Genomic DNA, 16,381 nt, shown 5'->3' with positions numbered 1-16,381 from the left:
CTCAATTATATTAAGAAAAAAACTTCTACTTACTTGACGCATTTTGCTGGATTTGAACCTCGTACATCCTGATTGAAAGTCCGGTACCTTAACCATCGAGCTACTCAGGTGTATAATAAAAGGGTTTCAAATTTGGACTAGTTGAAACCAGAACTTTCTAAGGGCTTCGACTTAATTCCTGATGAGTTGCACTATCTTAAAGAATATGGTGACCACTTGTGTTTTTTTTTTCAAAGTTATTATTTTTGGTTAGGTATTTTCTGATTTTTTTTTATCTTGTAAAAAATTATTTAATAAAGACTTAATAATATTATATTCTGATTGTCAAATCTTATCATTATTGAGAAGATGAAAGAGAATAACTTTTTACTCAAGAACAATTTTTCTGGAGCAGAAAAAAATATCTGAAAAATTCGGTTTTTTTAGACTTTAGAGGTTTCACCCGGATGCCGTCAACTTGCATTTTTCCGAAGCAGAAAAAAATTCTTAATTTTTTTGGGCCTTTGGCTTTTTCTTAAAAATAAGAGAATTAACTTTGTTTTGAACTTAGATAAAAAATCTAAAATGTCCATCACTATTTTATATAATATGAACTCCAAATTGGTCAGTAAACCATTTTTAATATCACTATTTTAAACCAATTACCGATATGAAAAGATTCACTTTTTTATTTATTTCTTTATAACAATGAATAAAAAAACCAAAAATGGTCACCATAATGGCACTTATCCAAATATTTCTTATTCTCATGAGTTTGCCTGACAGTTTAAAAAATTTAGCTTGTACCCTTCAAGCAAGAAAACTGAGTTCAACAAAGAAACTCCGACCTCAGACCGCGAAAATCGGGCTTGCACTCACACACTTGCAACTTTTTGTGTATGAACACAAAGTCGAACGAGAATCGTGGTGAAAAATGAGAAAAGGAAAAGAAAGACAAGGCCAACAAGAGCCAAAGCGTCATTTTGTTATTTTTTGTTGAAGTGTTTGGTCGCGTCGTGTCTCATGTCGTTGTTTGTATAATGTTAGTTTATTAATTATAAACAATTTTATTAAATTATAAACAATATGGAAAACAAAAAAGGTATGTTTTATATATCGCTCAAAGTGTTTGGGTTAAAATGTAGTTTCTTCTTGTGTTGTAGATGTAATCTCTAATGATGAAGAAAAATCTAGAAGGTGAAACATGCGATTGGGTATCTAAAAAAACACCAACAACAGCAGCAGCATCAAATGAAATAAAATGAAAAAAAATGTATTGTATTTTATATTGTATTTATTGTGAAAATTTCGTTTGCCAAAATAAAATAAAAAATAAAACAGTTTCAGTGAAAAAAAAAAAATAAATCTTGTTCTTTTTTTGGTCGCAAATGCGAAATGTCATCCCTTTCTTATTCCTCTTTCTGGTAGGTTTTCGCTGCTCCGGCTCAGGTCCGCCTCCGGCTCCGTTTTCTCGGAATGGAGATTTTCACCACACCAATACATATGCAATCGACTTCGCGGTGATTATAATTTCCATACTAATTTGAGCCGCCTTCGGACCAGTTTCTGATCCGAAGTCGGACTCAGCTCCGCCTCTGGCGGAGCGGATTCGGACCGAGGTCGGACCTGTTTGCTTGAAGGGTACTCACTTTCACAGGGCTTCTAGAAATAAAATTAGTTCGCTTAGGCAAACTTAAAGGATCTGTACAAATATAAATAAATGTCCCCTAACTTCGCTAAGGCAAACATATAAAACTAAAAGCTTTTCGCGCATGCGCCTGAAATTGATCTTCTTTTTTTCTCATATAGAGATACAAAATAAACATTTATGTAAGTCGTTATTATTTGAAAGTAATATAAAACATACTTTGTAATATTTTCAATCAAAAACAATGATTCAACAATTTTTTAATTCAAATATTAAAATGCAGTAACTATAACACATCTATTTTGTGGAATATTTGTTTAAAAAGGCAAAACCGTTTAATGCGGTTTATTTGAAATTCAACTTAATGTTTTTTTTTATTTAATGAATATCACGACTCATATACTATTGACATAATTTCGGTAATATAGAATTATAATAATAAAATGCATTTAAGGCAATTGTATAAGTTGTAGGTACTTCTACCATACTTAAATACATACCTAAGTCATTTTTGAGTCTAATAATTTTCGAATTGGATAAAAAAAATACAAAGCATTCATAAAGATTTTGTAAGCAGTTCTAATACAATTTCTTTTGCAAGGCCATTTAAAAGAAGTCAGTTATTGGCTTTTATTTCTTGTGCTTCTACAATGGAATTTCATGTGGCCGTATTGAAATTTAAACGAAATGTTTACATTAATGCTTGTAGAAATTTTTAGATTCCACTTGCACTAGGTTTCTAGGAAGCGGTTAACGAAAGTTAAGCCTCGAAAGTTTGAATTTTCGATTCACAAACTAAATACAAGCCCTGTAGAGATAATAGCTGCAAGAAATTAAAAATCTTAACCTCGTGGAAGTAAAATTGTTAGTTGGGTGTGGACCTCAAATTTTCCAAATTTCTCGTTTTTCTCAAAATTTCGTCCGGAGACCTCTTAAAGCATTAAGGAATGTGATTAAAATACATTTCTCTACTTTATCGTTTCTCATTATTGAAATTAAATATACAAAAAAAAAAAGAACATCCCATGTTCACAAAAAAAAAACAACCACACAATCGATATTTATCAACAAAAGCGATACAATATCAGATCTGTCTGTGAAAAAGATATCGAAACAGCGCATCATCTGGTCAATGTCCAGATTTCAATCGCAAACCATCAATAAATATTCACCAATTTATTCGCCGCCTGCCAAACCCTTTGGCTCCACACGCCCCCAAAAAAATAAAAAAAAAACAAAAAAAAATAAACGAAAGAATAAAACAACACCCCCAACATTGCAGGCAGGCAGATATCAGCATCAACATCACACACACACATAGCAGAAACGAGCATCATCGTCCACTTTTAATTGAAAAAGAAAGCATCGTTCGGAACCGATTTTAATTAATTACTCTCATTTACCTGATTGCAATGTTTTATAAAATCCTATCCAACTTTGCTTCGCATTGTACACGATTCTTTCAAAAACCCCCCATTTGTTTCACCCATCACCGTACCGCACCGAAACGGGGGCTCGTAGATTTTATGCAAGGGAGAGAAGGTATAAGGAACATTTCACGGGACAACAACACCCAGATCAGAGGAGGCTGAGGCAGCAGCAGCAAGCCAGTGCTACCATGCGCCATTGCCAATTTAAAATCTCATTTCGTATGTTTGGCTCGTACACAATTCAATCACAAAAACGGGTAATTAATTAGCCCGAATCAATTAAATCAACAAAGAACCCTTAAGTACTCTACCCCTCTCCTGGATGATATCCAAAGTGAAGCACCATGACAAGAAATCACCCCCTCGTAGAATCGTGGGAGTATTCTTTGTTAAAAAAGACCTGACCTCTGGACTCCATTCCCTCTTATTCGAAAATCGCATGACCAACAAAGAGGCCAATAAGGTTTCCAGATTTGCGCTGAGCGCTGAGAAATGATTTGCAAAATTCAACCATAAACAACGGATCAACGAAGCATACCGAAGCGACTAACACAAAGGACCTATTATTGTATTAACAATTCGGGATATTATAGATACCGTGTCGTTTCTGAAGAAACAGCTCAGCTCTCTAACAGCTAGCAGCTTATAGAGCCAACGTTCCATGAAGTCCTTATTTTTTTGTTGTTTTGTTGATTTGTTGTATACTATTCGAATTCGAATACAAAACAAAGTATAAACAACAACAACAAAAAAACACATTTCTGAAAACCAAAAATTGAATCGCATGAACAGCAGCAATAGTGAGGGTAATAAAGGATCCATTTGCAACTAAAGTTTGACACATTCCCATCGTTCATAGTTGGGGAATTTTTTTGTGTCTCTGTTCGTCGTTGGTGTTTTTCACGCCAAATGACAGCGATAACGGACAATAGACTTCCATTCTAACAAAATGGCGCCCCTAATGTCACCATCACCAAGTTTGTTCGGCCCCCCCAAAAAACTTTGTGTGCTATTGTGGCGTTGTTTTTTTGGTTTTTTTCTTCTTCTATGAATTCTTTTCATATTTTTTTTTTTTTTTTGTTTGATATAATTTTTTTGGTATGGTTTCTTTTGTTTGGACCTTAAGTGGGTGATTTTTTCTTTTCTATGTTTCTGCCTGGGAAAGTCTAGTCTATTTGTTGATGGTGATTGAAATTAAGCCTCCCAAAAGAAAAAAGAAATATATTCTCATATTCGGAGAAAAAAAAAAGACAATCTCTCTCCTCCGATTTCAGTATCAGCAGCAGCCGGTGGTACATATACAAATAAAACGATTGGAAAGGTTGTTGTTTTTTTTTTTTTTTTTTTTTTTTGTACTTTGTCGACTTGATGGTTGCTTTAGTAGAAAATGGGCTATTTCATTTGTTGTGTCCTTCTTTCTTTTTGGACTTATAGGAAAAAGGATCTTTTTTATTAAATTAGCAAGAAGAAACAATATGGAGGCTTTTGGGGCTAATGGTGAACTCATTAAGGTATATTTATAAATGAGAAACTATTAATTATCATAGTACTTTGGCTAATTTGGATTATGTGTACATTTTCTGAGTATTACCTATTTGCTGCTGCTATCTTAGAGGTATCTTATAGATGATAGAAAAAGCAAATGGACAAAAGATTAAGACTGAAATTGAATTTTAGATATATATTTTGAAGGCTTTAGTATTGAAATAATTCACTTTGGTAAATATATTCAGATTAATTAGATTCGTAGTAGCCAAGATAGATATGAAAAAGAATTTAATTTGAGCAGCTGTTAAATGTTATTTCGACAGAAATTCAACTTTCAGGTACAACAAAATAACTATTTTTCTGGTGAAATAATTTCCTGCTAACTCCACACTGACAGATTAAGTCATATTGCTTCCAAAGAGTCTTCAAGAATTGATAGGTACTATCGTTCTATTGGTATGTTCTATAATAGTAATGGGAAAAACGGGCCGGTTTAAACCGGTTTCGGTTTTTTTGCTTCGGTCAACCGGTTTTTTTTTTTTTGGTTTTTTTGTTCTCCCCGCTTAAACCGGTTTTCGCGAAAAAAAACCAAAAAAAACGGCTGAAAAAAAAGACCCGACGAGACAAATAACTGAAAACCCTCAAAACTTTCATTCATATTCAGCTTAAAAAATTTCTCAAAACTCCTACTAAGAGTGAGTTAAGAACTCTTATAACGAAATCAAACTAAAAAAAGCTTTGCTCAAAGATTTTCTTCGAAAAGTTTAATTTTTTGGTTTTTTGGCCCGGTTTAAAACCGGCCAGTTTAACCGAAAGGAAAAAAACCGGAAAAACCGAAAACCGGTTTCTGTACTAACAACCGCCATCCCTATTCTATAAACCATTTTCTACGCTTCTGCTGCAAAGCTTTTTGTACCTTCTCAAACCATAGGGTTTCCAAAATTCAAAGGCCACATCAGCCATGAAGGTGGCAAGGGGATTGATCCTCCGATGATTTTTGTTTATTGGAAACTTGTCTCAATTTCATTATCTACGCATGAAAAATAAATGTGCCTTTTGTTGTTTATTATGAATAAAATTGCATGCATTTCATTTTGGGCATTTGAATTTTTTCCGCTGCAACCAATGCACCGAGGTTCAAAATGAATATTTATCTACTAAATGTGACGTCATAGTTTTTTTTTTTTACTTTGGATTTTAATTTAGAAAAGTATATTTTGGTTTAGCAAAAAAATTAATTCTCTATTGAACACTGAAATTTTTCATTCTATCATGTTTATTCATATTTACTTTTAAAAAATACTTGGCAACCATATAACCCCAAAATATTCAACTTTTTTACAAAACATAAATAGAAGAGATGTCAAAATTGTTCTAATTTCAAAAATAAATCCATGAAAGTAGGTTTTACTAATTTGGCACTTTTTGGACATTGTTTTCAAAGTGTTTGACTTTTTTTTACGGAATATCAATCTATGAATCCTAAATCTAAGATCCGACACCTTTTTGACATTGCCAAATTTCTAGCTTATATACTATTTTGAAAAAAAAAAAATTCAATTTAAAGGCATATTCGGAGCCGCCATTTTGAATTCAAAAAAAAGTTGGCAGCATTTTCGTATTTTCCATACTAATATCCTTCAGTGTATGTACCAAATTTCATGACATTTGCAAATGAATTTTGACACCAAAAAGCACGAAAGGTTCCACTGTGCGCCGATTCGCACCATGATCAAAAATTTCGGCGTTCATCGAAATTTTCCGCCAAACGGCGTTGGTGCGGCTGTGGTGCGACGGCCAAGAAATGTTTTATTCAGATTCAAATTCTTTTTTTACTCGAGCAGTTACGGCTTTTGTAATATTTGAAGCACTATATTAGATAGAATTTTATAGAAACATTTTTTATAGAAGTTAATAACTGTGGTTCCTCCGCATCCAGTACTGTAATTCGAAAATGTCTAAATTCTTTCATTCACCACTCGCATAGTGGAACATCCTATGTTTTGTCCAAAATTTAAACTGATTAAAATTTCAAAAAAAAAATTGAAAAATTATTTCAACAAAAATGTCAATTTAATTAGAGGGATGAAAAAAATCCAAAAGCCTCTTAATTTCTATCATCAAAAATCAACATTTCAAAATTTAACACAATAAAACATCATTTCCAGGTCATTTGTCAGATTCTGTTATTTTGTTTTTTTTTTTTTTTTTCATTTTTGTTTGCTGTTTTGTTTTTGAAAGCTTAAATCAATTAGCACAGCATTTTGCATTTACATATATACAACAATCATATTAAGCATACATATAAAACACTAAACACCAAACAACCACAAAACTACTCGATTTTAATCTCATACCTACCTAACTATATATTTATCCTTAGCAATTACACACTATTACAATACATATTTCACCCACAATCCGATTTGCATTTTGGTCGAGTCTTTAATTAGTAAACACATTAGCTCCAAGCCACAAACAAAAACTTCGTTTAAAATTCCAAAAAAGCAGCGAGAGCAACCATAGCGATAATGCAATAAATAATCGATTTCAAAATTAAATGGAAAACAACAAACACAGCAGCCGAAAATAGTTGAATGCATCCACACCATCCATCCATATTGTAAAGCAAAGCAAAAGCATCAGAAGCGGCGAAAAACTGTTGTATACTTATAGGAGCATCAAAAGCAGGCAGCTTGCGAGGAGAGATAGTCAATGTGAATTCTGTATCAATTCACACATTCCCAAATGTCCTTTACACTTCCTCTCTTATTTCTCCCCAGCCAGCAGCTCTATTACAATATAGAGGTTTACCAATTTTGCACGCATCCATCCACCATCAACGCAAAAGAGCAAACAATACAAAAACAAAAAAAAAAAGAAGAAGCGCGTTTCTATATTGATGCAACCAAAATAGCGCGCCTGCTGCCTGCCACACAATGCCAAATGAAATCCAATAAACATCAAAAAAGGACTCGCACGAGTTAAAAATATTACAAACCTCAAAAACTAACCGAAATACTTGGTTTGGTTGTCTGGGCACCAAAAACAACACAAACAACGTAACGCGACGGAACCAAAACGCCAGGATGATATCCCACCGTTATGTCGTTAGTTATACACACCACCAACATAGATAGAATTTCCAGGACACGCAAAAAAAAACAAAAACAACAACAGACAAAACAGACAACAACAACAACAACAAAAAAAAACAAAATTCCGGGAAAACAATAATAGGAAACTAACCATTACCAGTAACAGTAGAAAACCAATTTACAGCCATTTATATTCCATCATGAAATGAGTTTACCCCTAACCCGGAACGCATCACACTCTCTGAACACATCCATTCACTTTTGCGTATTGCCACCCCATCTCTTTTGTGCAAAAACCAACCAGAAAACTCGGAATTTGGTTTGTATTTTGCGGTAAGCTTCTACCACCTTTTATTCTCATCTCTTGAATATGGTAACTCATTCTCTATAATACAAGTTCATTGCAACAACTATAATTACAAAAAGCTTGATCTTTAATTAGTGATTATGTGGTAAAATTAGATTTAGACAACCAATCATGACAGATGCAAAAGCCGAAAACGAATTAAGGTATTTCTATTGAAAATTCGGCTTTTCCCCTATAAAAGCAACATATCTATTGATAGATAATACACATAGATGGCGCTACAATTGATTTATTAATTGGTATGTAAAATATTTTACAAAATGCCAACATTATGCGTTCATATTATGACTTGAGGAAAATCCTATTAAGGGTGATAAAATAGGTTTTTATTGTATAACGTTTATTGATTTACAATATTTTTGAGTGGTAGGGGGCGTTGGCATCGCTAATGAATGGATGACAGTTTTATTTACAATATTTTTACTTGTTGTGAATTTGTTGTATTGCGGAATTTGGAATTGTTCGGAATCAGAGGATATAGACCAGTGCCAATCCGGTTTTCAGAGGGAAAAAGTTGAAAAAATTATTAGCAGCATAAAGGTGGTGGGAAAATTAGGGATAAATGGTATATAAAAGGGAAAAAATAAATTGCCCACAAACAAATTGGGGGAATGGGGTGAAAAGTGGGGTGGGTGTCACAAATCGTGGTTTTTTACAATTTCTGTCAAAAGTAGACCTCCTATTGAAAAAAGTTAAAAGCAAAAGTTTTAGATAGTATAAATGTCTACAACTTTTACTCAAACCATTTTTTTATATAACCTCAAAAATATTGGAAAAAATGCAAAAAAAAAGATTTTTTTATTTTTTATTTTTATCTTTTACAAAAATGGTTGGATTTTACCAAAACTTGTTTAAAATTTACTTTGTAATGTTTTCTATCTACTTAAAATAATTTTTTAGCAAAAAGTTAATTTTTAGATTTTTGACGAATTTAATTTTTAAAAAATAGCCTATTTTTCAATCAAAAAAGTTAACGAAAAAATTTTAGATTTTTGAAAAGTTTGGAATGCAATTATTTAGATATTAATCTAAATTGTATGGAAAAACTATACCTACCTTTGTTTTAGAAAATATTGAGAAAAAATTGAAAAAAAAACAAAAAAACGATTTTTAAGATTGATTTTTCCATAAATGACAGTAATATTAGCGAGAAATAATTTTCCATAGAAATTAAATCATACTTTTCTAATGGCCTTTGACCTTTTTAATTTGAATCTAGCATTAGAATAGCTCTAACGTGCAAAGTTTTTGAGACATAGAATTTTGAACGTCCGAAACACTATTTTTGTGATGTTTTGGCATGGTGATATGTCAAAAACGTGGTGTTATAGAATTTTTCTGACTTCGGATTCGAGCTCAGCGTACAAAAAACCATTAGATAAGTGTAGTGTCTTGGAGTCACCCTGTGACTCCGAATACAAAAGTGACAGGAGACTTCAAAAGTGACACGACATTTATGTCAGTCAGAGAGACACGTGCCTACTAGGTTTTTGGTTGGTTTTGATCATCCAAGAAGATAACTGAATTAAATAAAAACTAAAAAAGTATATTTCATTTTAACTATCTTTTATTTTATTTAATTTAAAACCACAACATTTTGGCGACGAGCGAAAAATGAACGAAACTACGATGTCTAATGTCAACCATACGTCATCACAAACTTTCGGCAAACTGGAGCAATTTCAGCCATCAATGGCCTGGAATAATTACAAAGAACGAATGGAGTTTTATTTTGAGGCCAATGGCATATCTAACGACGGATCAATGAGAGCAATATTTTTATCATGTGTTGGGGAATCTACATATGAGATAATCCGTTCTTTACTTACACCTCTGTCCCCCAAAGATGTGTCGTTCCAAGAAATCGTAGAAAAGTTGGATGATCATTTTCATCCTAAACCAAATGAAATAGTACAGCGATTTACGTTCCACCAACGTGTTCAGAAGAATGGGGAATCAATTGCTGATTTTGTTAAAGACTTGAGAAAATTATCTGAACACTGCGATTTCATGGAACTAGACAAAATGCTGAGAGATCAGATTGTTTGCGGAGTGGCCGATGAGTCATTACAAAAGCGTCTGTTTAGTGAACTCAAGTTAGATTTTAAAAGGGCGTACGAAATTTCGGTTGCACATGAAGCAGCCCAGCGCAACGTACTCAACGTCCGTTGCAATAATGAAGTGATGGCAATGTCAACTAAAAAGAAGTACCAGAGACCAGAACATTTGCGATGTTTTCGATGCGATGGCAATCATTTTGCTGATAAGTGTTTTTATAAAGATAAAAACTGTGATTTCTGCAAAGTAAAAGGCCACTCAAGCAAAGCATGTTATAAAAAGAAGGCAGCTAATCGTCAACAACAAGCTATTCACGTAGTAGATGAAAGACCAGTTCAAGACGAGCCCGAACATCAGCTCTGTGAATCAACAGGCTCATCAAACTATTTTTATGAGTTAAATCACATCCAGACAGCAATGTCAAACAAGATTTTGACACAGGTTTGGCTTAATGGGGTTATAGAGTCTTTTGAGGTTGACTCTGGTGCGGCGTGCACCGTGATTTCAGAAGTTACTTGGAATCGTATAAATCACGAAAACAAGTTGTTGATTCCATCGACCATTACGTTGCAAACTTGGTCCAAGGAGAAGTTGCGCATTCTGGGATCATCTTTGGTGAATATAAAATATAATAATAAAGATTATAAATTGCCAGTTGTTGTTGTTGCAGGTGGTGGGCGTTGTTTGATGGGAAGAGACTGGTTTCCAATTTTGGGAATTTCTGTTCAAGGTGTTTGCGCGTTAGAGGTGGCAGGGAATGCTTTGAATTTAGAGGGTAAATTTCGAAACGTTTTTAGCGAAGAATTGGGTGCTCACAAAGGGCCACCTGTTTCTTTGGAAATATTGCCAGGGTCAAATCCAATTTTCCTCAAGCATCGTCAGTGTCCAATCGCCTGGAAGCCAGCAGTTGAAACAGAAATTGAAAAACTCGTTCAACAAAAAATTTTGGAGCCTGTCATGTTTTCCCGTTGGGCAACACCCATTGTACCTGTGCCTAAGTCTGACGGTTCTGTAAGAATATGCGGTGATTACCGGAGCACTGTAAATGCGGTGATAAAAACCAATGCTTACCCTCTACCAACTGTCTCAGAGGTCATGGCGGCAATCTCGGACGGCAAAGTATTCACAAAGTTAGATTTACAACAGGCCTACCAGCAACTGGTTGTTGATGACGCCTCGGCAGAGTTGTTGACCCTTAATACACACAAGGGATTATATAAGGTGCGTAGATTACCTTTTGGTGTTTCGGCCGCTCCAGGTTTGTTTCAAAAATTTATGGATAGTCTTTTGATCGGTATAAAGGGCGTAAAAGCATATCTCGATGATATCATCGTTTCTGGAAAAGACGAATCTGACCACAAATGTAATTTAGAAGCAGTTTTTGAAAAATTAGCCAAAGCAAACGTGACAGTAAACAAAAATAAGTGCTTATTTGCTCAACGCGAATTGGACTTTCTTGGTTTCCATATTAGTGGGGATGGAATTTCCCCTAACAAAGAGAAAGTGAGAGCGATTCAACAGGCACCTACTCCTGAAAATAAGGAGATGTTGCAATCCTTTCTGGGTTTACTTAATTTTTATAACTCATTTTTACCTCATAAATCATCTGTTGCTGAAAAATTACATCGATTGCTTGATAAAAATGTGCAATGGAAATGGACCGATGAACATCAAGGTGTTTTCAACGAACTAAAAAACTTGCTTGATTCAGATTGATTTCTATAAAAAAAACTTTTTGACAATTTTGGTTCTATAAAGCTTTACAGATGCAATTGTTGCTTCTGTAAAGTATTATAGAAGCAAAATTGTTAGTAGGGTAGTGAAATCGAACAGGGCAGAAAGAATCTAATGCCTTGTTCGATTTGACTAGTCAAAAAGTTTTTGACGTGATAACGTCTTATAAATCGATGAACCATGGCAGCCACCACAAAAAAGTGACGCCATTTTCTAGCGTTACACTCTCGCAGTGCGGCAAAAAATTTAAATTCAAAATTAAAAATAAACTATTAGAGATCCAAAAATCTACTATAGCTTATTTGAAAGATAATAACCTAAATCTTAATCCAAATGAAGTATTTTTAAAAATTCCGTCATTTAATAGGGTAAACAGGGGTAAAACGGAAAGATGAAATTTGGGCTAAAATCTAAACGAGTGGTCGTAGAGAGTTGATTCTTTTTGTTATAGATAGAGGAGACTGATTTAAGGATAACTGCATTTAAGAAAAAATTCTAAAAAATTCTGGAACTCCGCTATAACGTTTTGTTTGAACATTGATCAGGTGTTGTGGGTATGACAAAATGTTGATTATGGGTAGGGGAAATTTTTTTTGACAATTCTAAAGGTGCCAGGTGAAAGATGAAAGAAAAAAAAAATTAGGCGTCTCATACGGATTTTTTTCCAACACTCTGCGTTTCGAAATATGAATTTTTGAAAAATACCTACTTTTTTAGGGGTATTTGTGGGTAGTTTTTGATTATTGGCTTTTTTTGGAGCGTTCAAAAAATCTCAAGTTATATGGGACATGTAGGGCTGATAAATGCGCATACATGTGCAAAAAAAATTGGAAACTTAAAAGAGTTTTGACTGAATACGGAGAAAAATAAGTTTTTAAAAAACAGTTTTTTTTTGCCGTTTTTAACCGATTTTCATCGTTTTTTATTTTTACCTTTTTTTCTTTAATAGATAGAGGAATGTTATATATGGAGTAATGATAGACCATGACAACGACTATAATGTGTGACTATATTTCGTGAACACAATTTTGAGATAACGGTAAAATAAAATTTTAGAATTCAACAGGTTATAACTTTTTACCAAGAGCAGATAGAAATTTGATTAAACTTTAATGAGCATCCTGATACAACTACCTTTCATTTGGTATATCACACATAACGCTAGACTAACTACAAGCCACACAATGTTAAATCAAGAAACTTGCGAAAAACATCATACCACCAGTGGAGATCTGTTGCGCCATGAACAGCCACCAGTGTGGGAAGTACCGAAATCTCAGTCTGGAAATTCCACATGGTTGACTTAAAAAAATTCTAACTTCTCTTGTAGGCATCCTTGAAATGAGATTGATACGTCATTTGAAAGGTGAAACAATAAGCTTTCACATGGTTAAAAATTTTTTATAGGTTGTTATGGAAAAAATTCATTTAATAGCATGAGAACATAAAAATAAATGTTTTTTTTTTTGTTTTTTTTTGATGAAATTTCATCGAGTTTAAAAAATTCTAGCTCCTTGTGTAGATGTTTCATAGACTTGATCTATATATATATTTTTAGCTAAGACAATAAGCTTTCAGATGGTGCAAAAATTTTTATAGATTATTAAAATAAAATGGATTTAATAGCGTGAGAAGATAAATTTACATGTTTTTTTGCTTTTTTTGATGAAATTTCATCGAGTTTAGAAAATTCTAGCTCTTTTTGTAGATGTCTCATAGACTTGATCTATATAAATATTTTTAGCTAAGACAATAAGCTTTTGGATGGTGTCTCTTGAGAAGATAAAATTACATGTTTTTTTTGCTTTTTTTAATGAAATTTGATCGAGTTCAAAAAATTCTAGCTCTCTTTGTAGATATAATAATAGACATGATCTATATATATATTTTGAGCTGAAGCAATAAGCTTTCAGGTGGTATAAAATTTATTATAGGTTGTTGTATCAAAAAAATGAGTTTTTGGGTGAAGTGATTTTTTCACTTTTTTTATAAGAAATGATTGTTTTCAATAAATTATTTTAATACTTTTTGCTCATTGTAAAAATTTAAAAATGGTTTTATTATTTAGAAAAAATATTTGGCTTTTTAATGGTTTAATTTTTTTTTGTGAGCTTTTAAATTAAAAAAATTAATATAATGAGAAAAGAAAAAAGGTTTTTTTTTAGCTTTTTCTTGTAAATTATGATTGCTTGAAATAAACGCTTTAAATGGCTCATTTTAAAAGCACACAACCTGTTTTCTTATAACGTTATCAGGTAAAATCATCGTCCGTAAACCGGCTTTACAGAAACCTCTTTTTTTTATAGAAATCAAAGTATATTTTTCTAATGGTTTTTTGTGCGCTAAGCTCGAATCCTTTTTCATGATGATATGGCGACATGGCGACAAAGCGACATGGCAACATACCGACATGGCGACAAAGTGACATGGCGACATAGCGACATGGCGACAAAGTGACATGGCGACAAAGTGACATGGCGAAATGGCGACATGGCGACAAAGCGACATGGCGACATAGAGACATAGCGAAATAGCGACATGGCGATAGGGCGACAAAGCGAAATGGCGACATGCTGATATAGATGTGTGTCATTGTGTGGTTTTTATCAAGGTTAAGTTGCATTAAAAAAAAATTAAACTGGCTCGCATTATTCAGTCGAATAGTCGAATATTAATAAAACCTTCTTTTTATCGTTTCGACATAAATTGATGAATTAAGTGTATTGTTAGTGTATTATTTCAATAAACTTAATTTGCTTCTATTACGATTAATTCTCTTATTTCAAGGTTTTAATTAAACTAAAGTATACATACAAGTTTGTCTATACAAACACACACTCATGTAATACAACCATTAAATCAATTCAATAATAACATCACGTACCTTCTTACCTTTATACAAAAATAAAATTTTGTACAAGTTAAAGTGGCATTTCCCAAAAGCATTTTCATATAACAATTTTACTTTGATTTGTGGAATTTCAATTAACATATAAGTACTTGCGTCATTCGTGTTTTTGGTTCTTCTTTTTGTACGTAGTAGGCACACACACATACATGTATGTTATGTATGTATTTATTTTGAATACAAATCAGAAGAAGTCATGCAAAGGTCCTTTGAGATTTTCTGGCAGAACCTTTTTGCGCGCGGCTGGAAAATGCTTGATTTCATTTTAATTATCCACATTTGCACTCTTGGCATTAGCAGTTCTCTATACTATATCCTTCTCTCTGATAGACGTCATAATTTATACTATAAGTAATTTATATATTTGTATAGATATATGGGACCGTTTTCTGGCAAGGCAAGAGTATATCAGAAAATTCAATTATCGACATGAACAGCACCCTTTCTATGATGATGATGATGATGATGATGATCAGGAGTCAGGACGACGAACAAGGACGACGAATATAGCTAGCTTTATTATATATGACACCATTGTGCGGGTTTGACATCAAAACTGCTTTGGCTTCATTGATGAGTGTGTGAAAGCAAAGAACTCATATAGATAGTTAAAGTTCGAATTATCCTTATAATACCAGGTTCCGGAAAACTCTATGATCGCATCCTTTAGCTTGACTGAACCAAATAGTGCCGAGTTAACAATAATTACTGCATTAATTAAGGAACAAAATCTCTCTATGTTATAAAGGGTGTCTTTTGCTCTTTCACATACAACAAACACACACACACAGATAGATAGATATCCTTCATGCAAATTGGCATTAGCCATAGATAATATTGAAATCTGTTAATGAGTAGATACAGGATATATGGAGATATCCTTTTTTGCTTTATAACTATACTATACCGACTGGAGAAAAAAAAAAACAAAGAAGAAAAAACAACAGAGCAGAAGAATTTCCATCACAACAAATTTTCGCTTCTGTTATCCTTTTTCTCTTATCTATTTGGATTTGGCTGACTACACATCAGTTAGTTGTGTAGTGCCCTCTAGACTGACTGCTGATGGAAGTAGGACAGAGCAATGGCAGCCAGCACCATCATCAAGGATATTTATAATTGATGGGATAATGATGAAGGGGATCGTAAGTGCACACACATGACAAACGGCACCATCTACTTCGTCGTCGTCGTCGTCAGTCGTCCTTCTGGATAATTCATCCTATAGCTATATCCTATAACCATACTCTTGAGTTATACACACTACAATGAGCGCTACTCTAGACTGAAGATATCCTTTTATCACAATTAATTATGACCATGCGTTCGTCATTGGTTCGGCGATTGAAATTTGTAATGAAGATGTACAATTATAACAAGAGACAGAGAGAGAGAGAGACAGAAGCGGCGGAATCCACGAATTAAATCAATACAATATCCAAAGATGGACATGGATAAGGACATTGTGTTGGCAAAACAAGAATCAATATCTTGGTTCAATATCAAGACGATATCTAAATTATTGGATGGATAGTTTCGCGATGAAGATGATGATGATACGATACAGGATATGTTTGTATATAGGCACGATATGGGAGTTAAGGATGTTTAGATGAGTTGATGGTAAATACTTCAATTGATTATAAATAGAAGGAGCAATATTAGTATTTG

General features: G+C 33.4%; 1 protein-coding gene across 1 annotated transcript; it reads left to right on the top strand.

Moving 5' to 3' along the window:
• Positions 1 to 9,624: 9,624 nt before the first annotated feature.
• On the top strand, positions 9,625 to 11,784 carry LOC129915205 (uncharacterized protein K02A2.6-like). The gene has a single exon (XM_055994684.1). The coding sequence runs from the start codon at positions 9,625 to 9,627 to the stop codon at positions 11,782 to 11,784; it is 2,160 nt and encodes a 719-aa protein (XP_055850659.1).
• The last annotated feature ends 4,597 nt before the right edge of the window (positions 11,785 to 16,381 follow it).

This window comes from Episyrphus balteatus, chromosome 3, assembly GCF_945859705.1.
Source record: "Episyrphus balteatus chromosome 3, idEpiBalt1.1, whole genome shotgun sequence".
Classification (NCBI taxonomy): Eukaryota; Metazoa; Arthropoda; class Insecta; order Diptera; family Syrphidae; genus Episyrphus; species Episyrphus balteatus.
This window is presented reverse-complemented; position numbering and strand designations above follow the sequence as displayed.

Excerpts from the sequence above, each read along its gene's own strand:
- LOC129915205 (XM_055994684.1), top strand. The coding sequence starts at position 9,625 with ATGAACGAAACTACGATGTCTAATGTCAACCATACGTCATCACAAACT.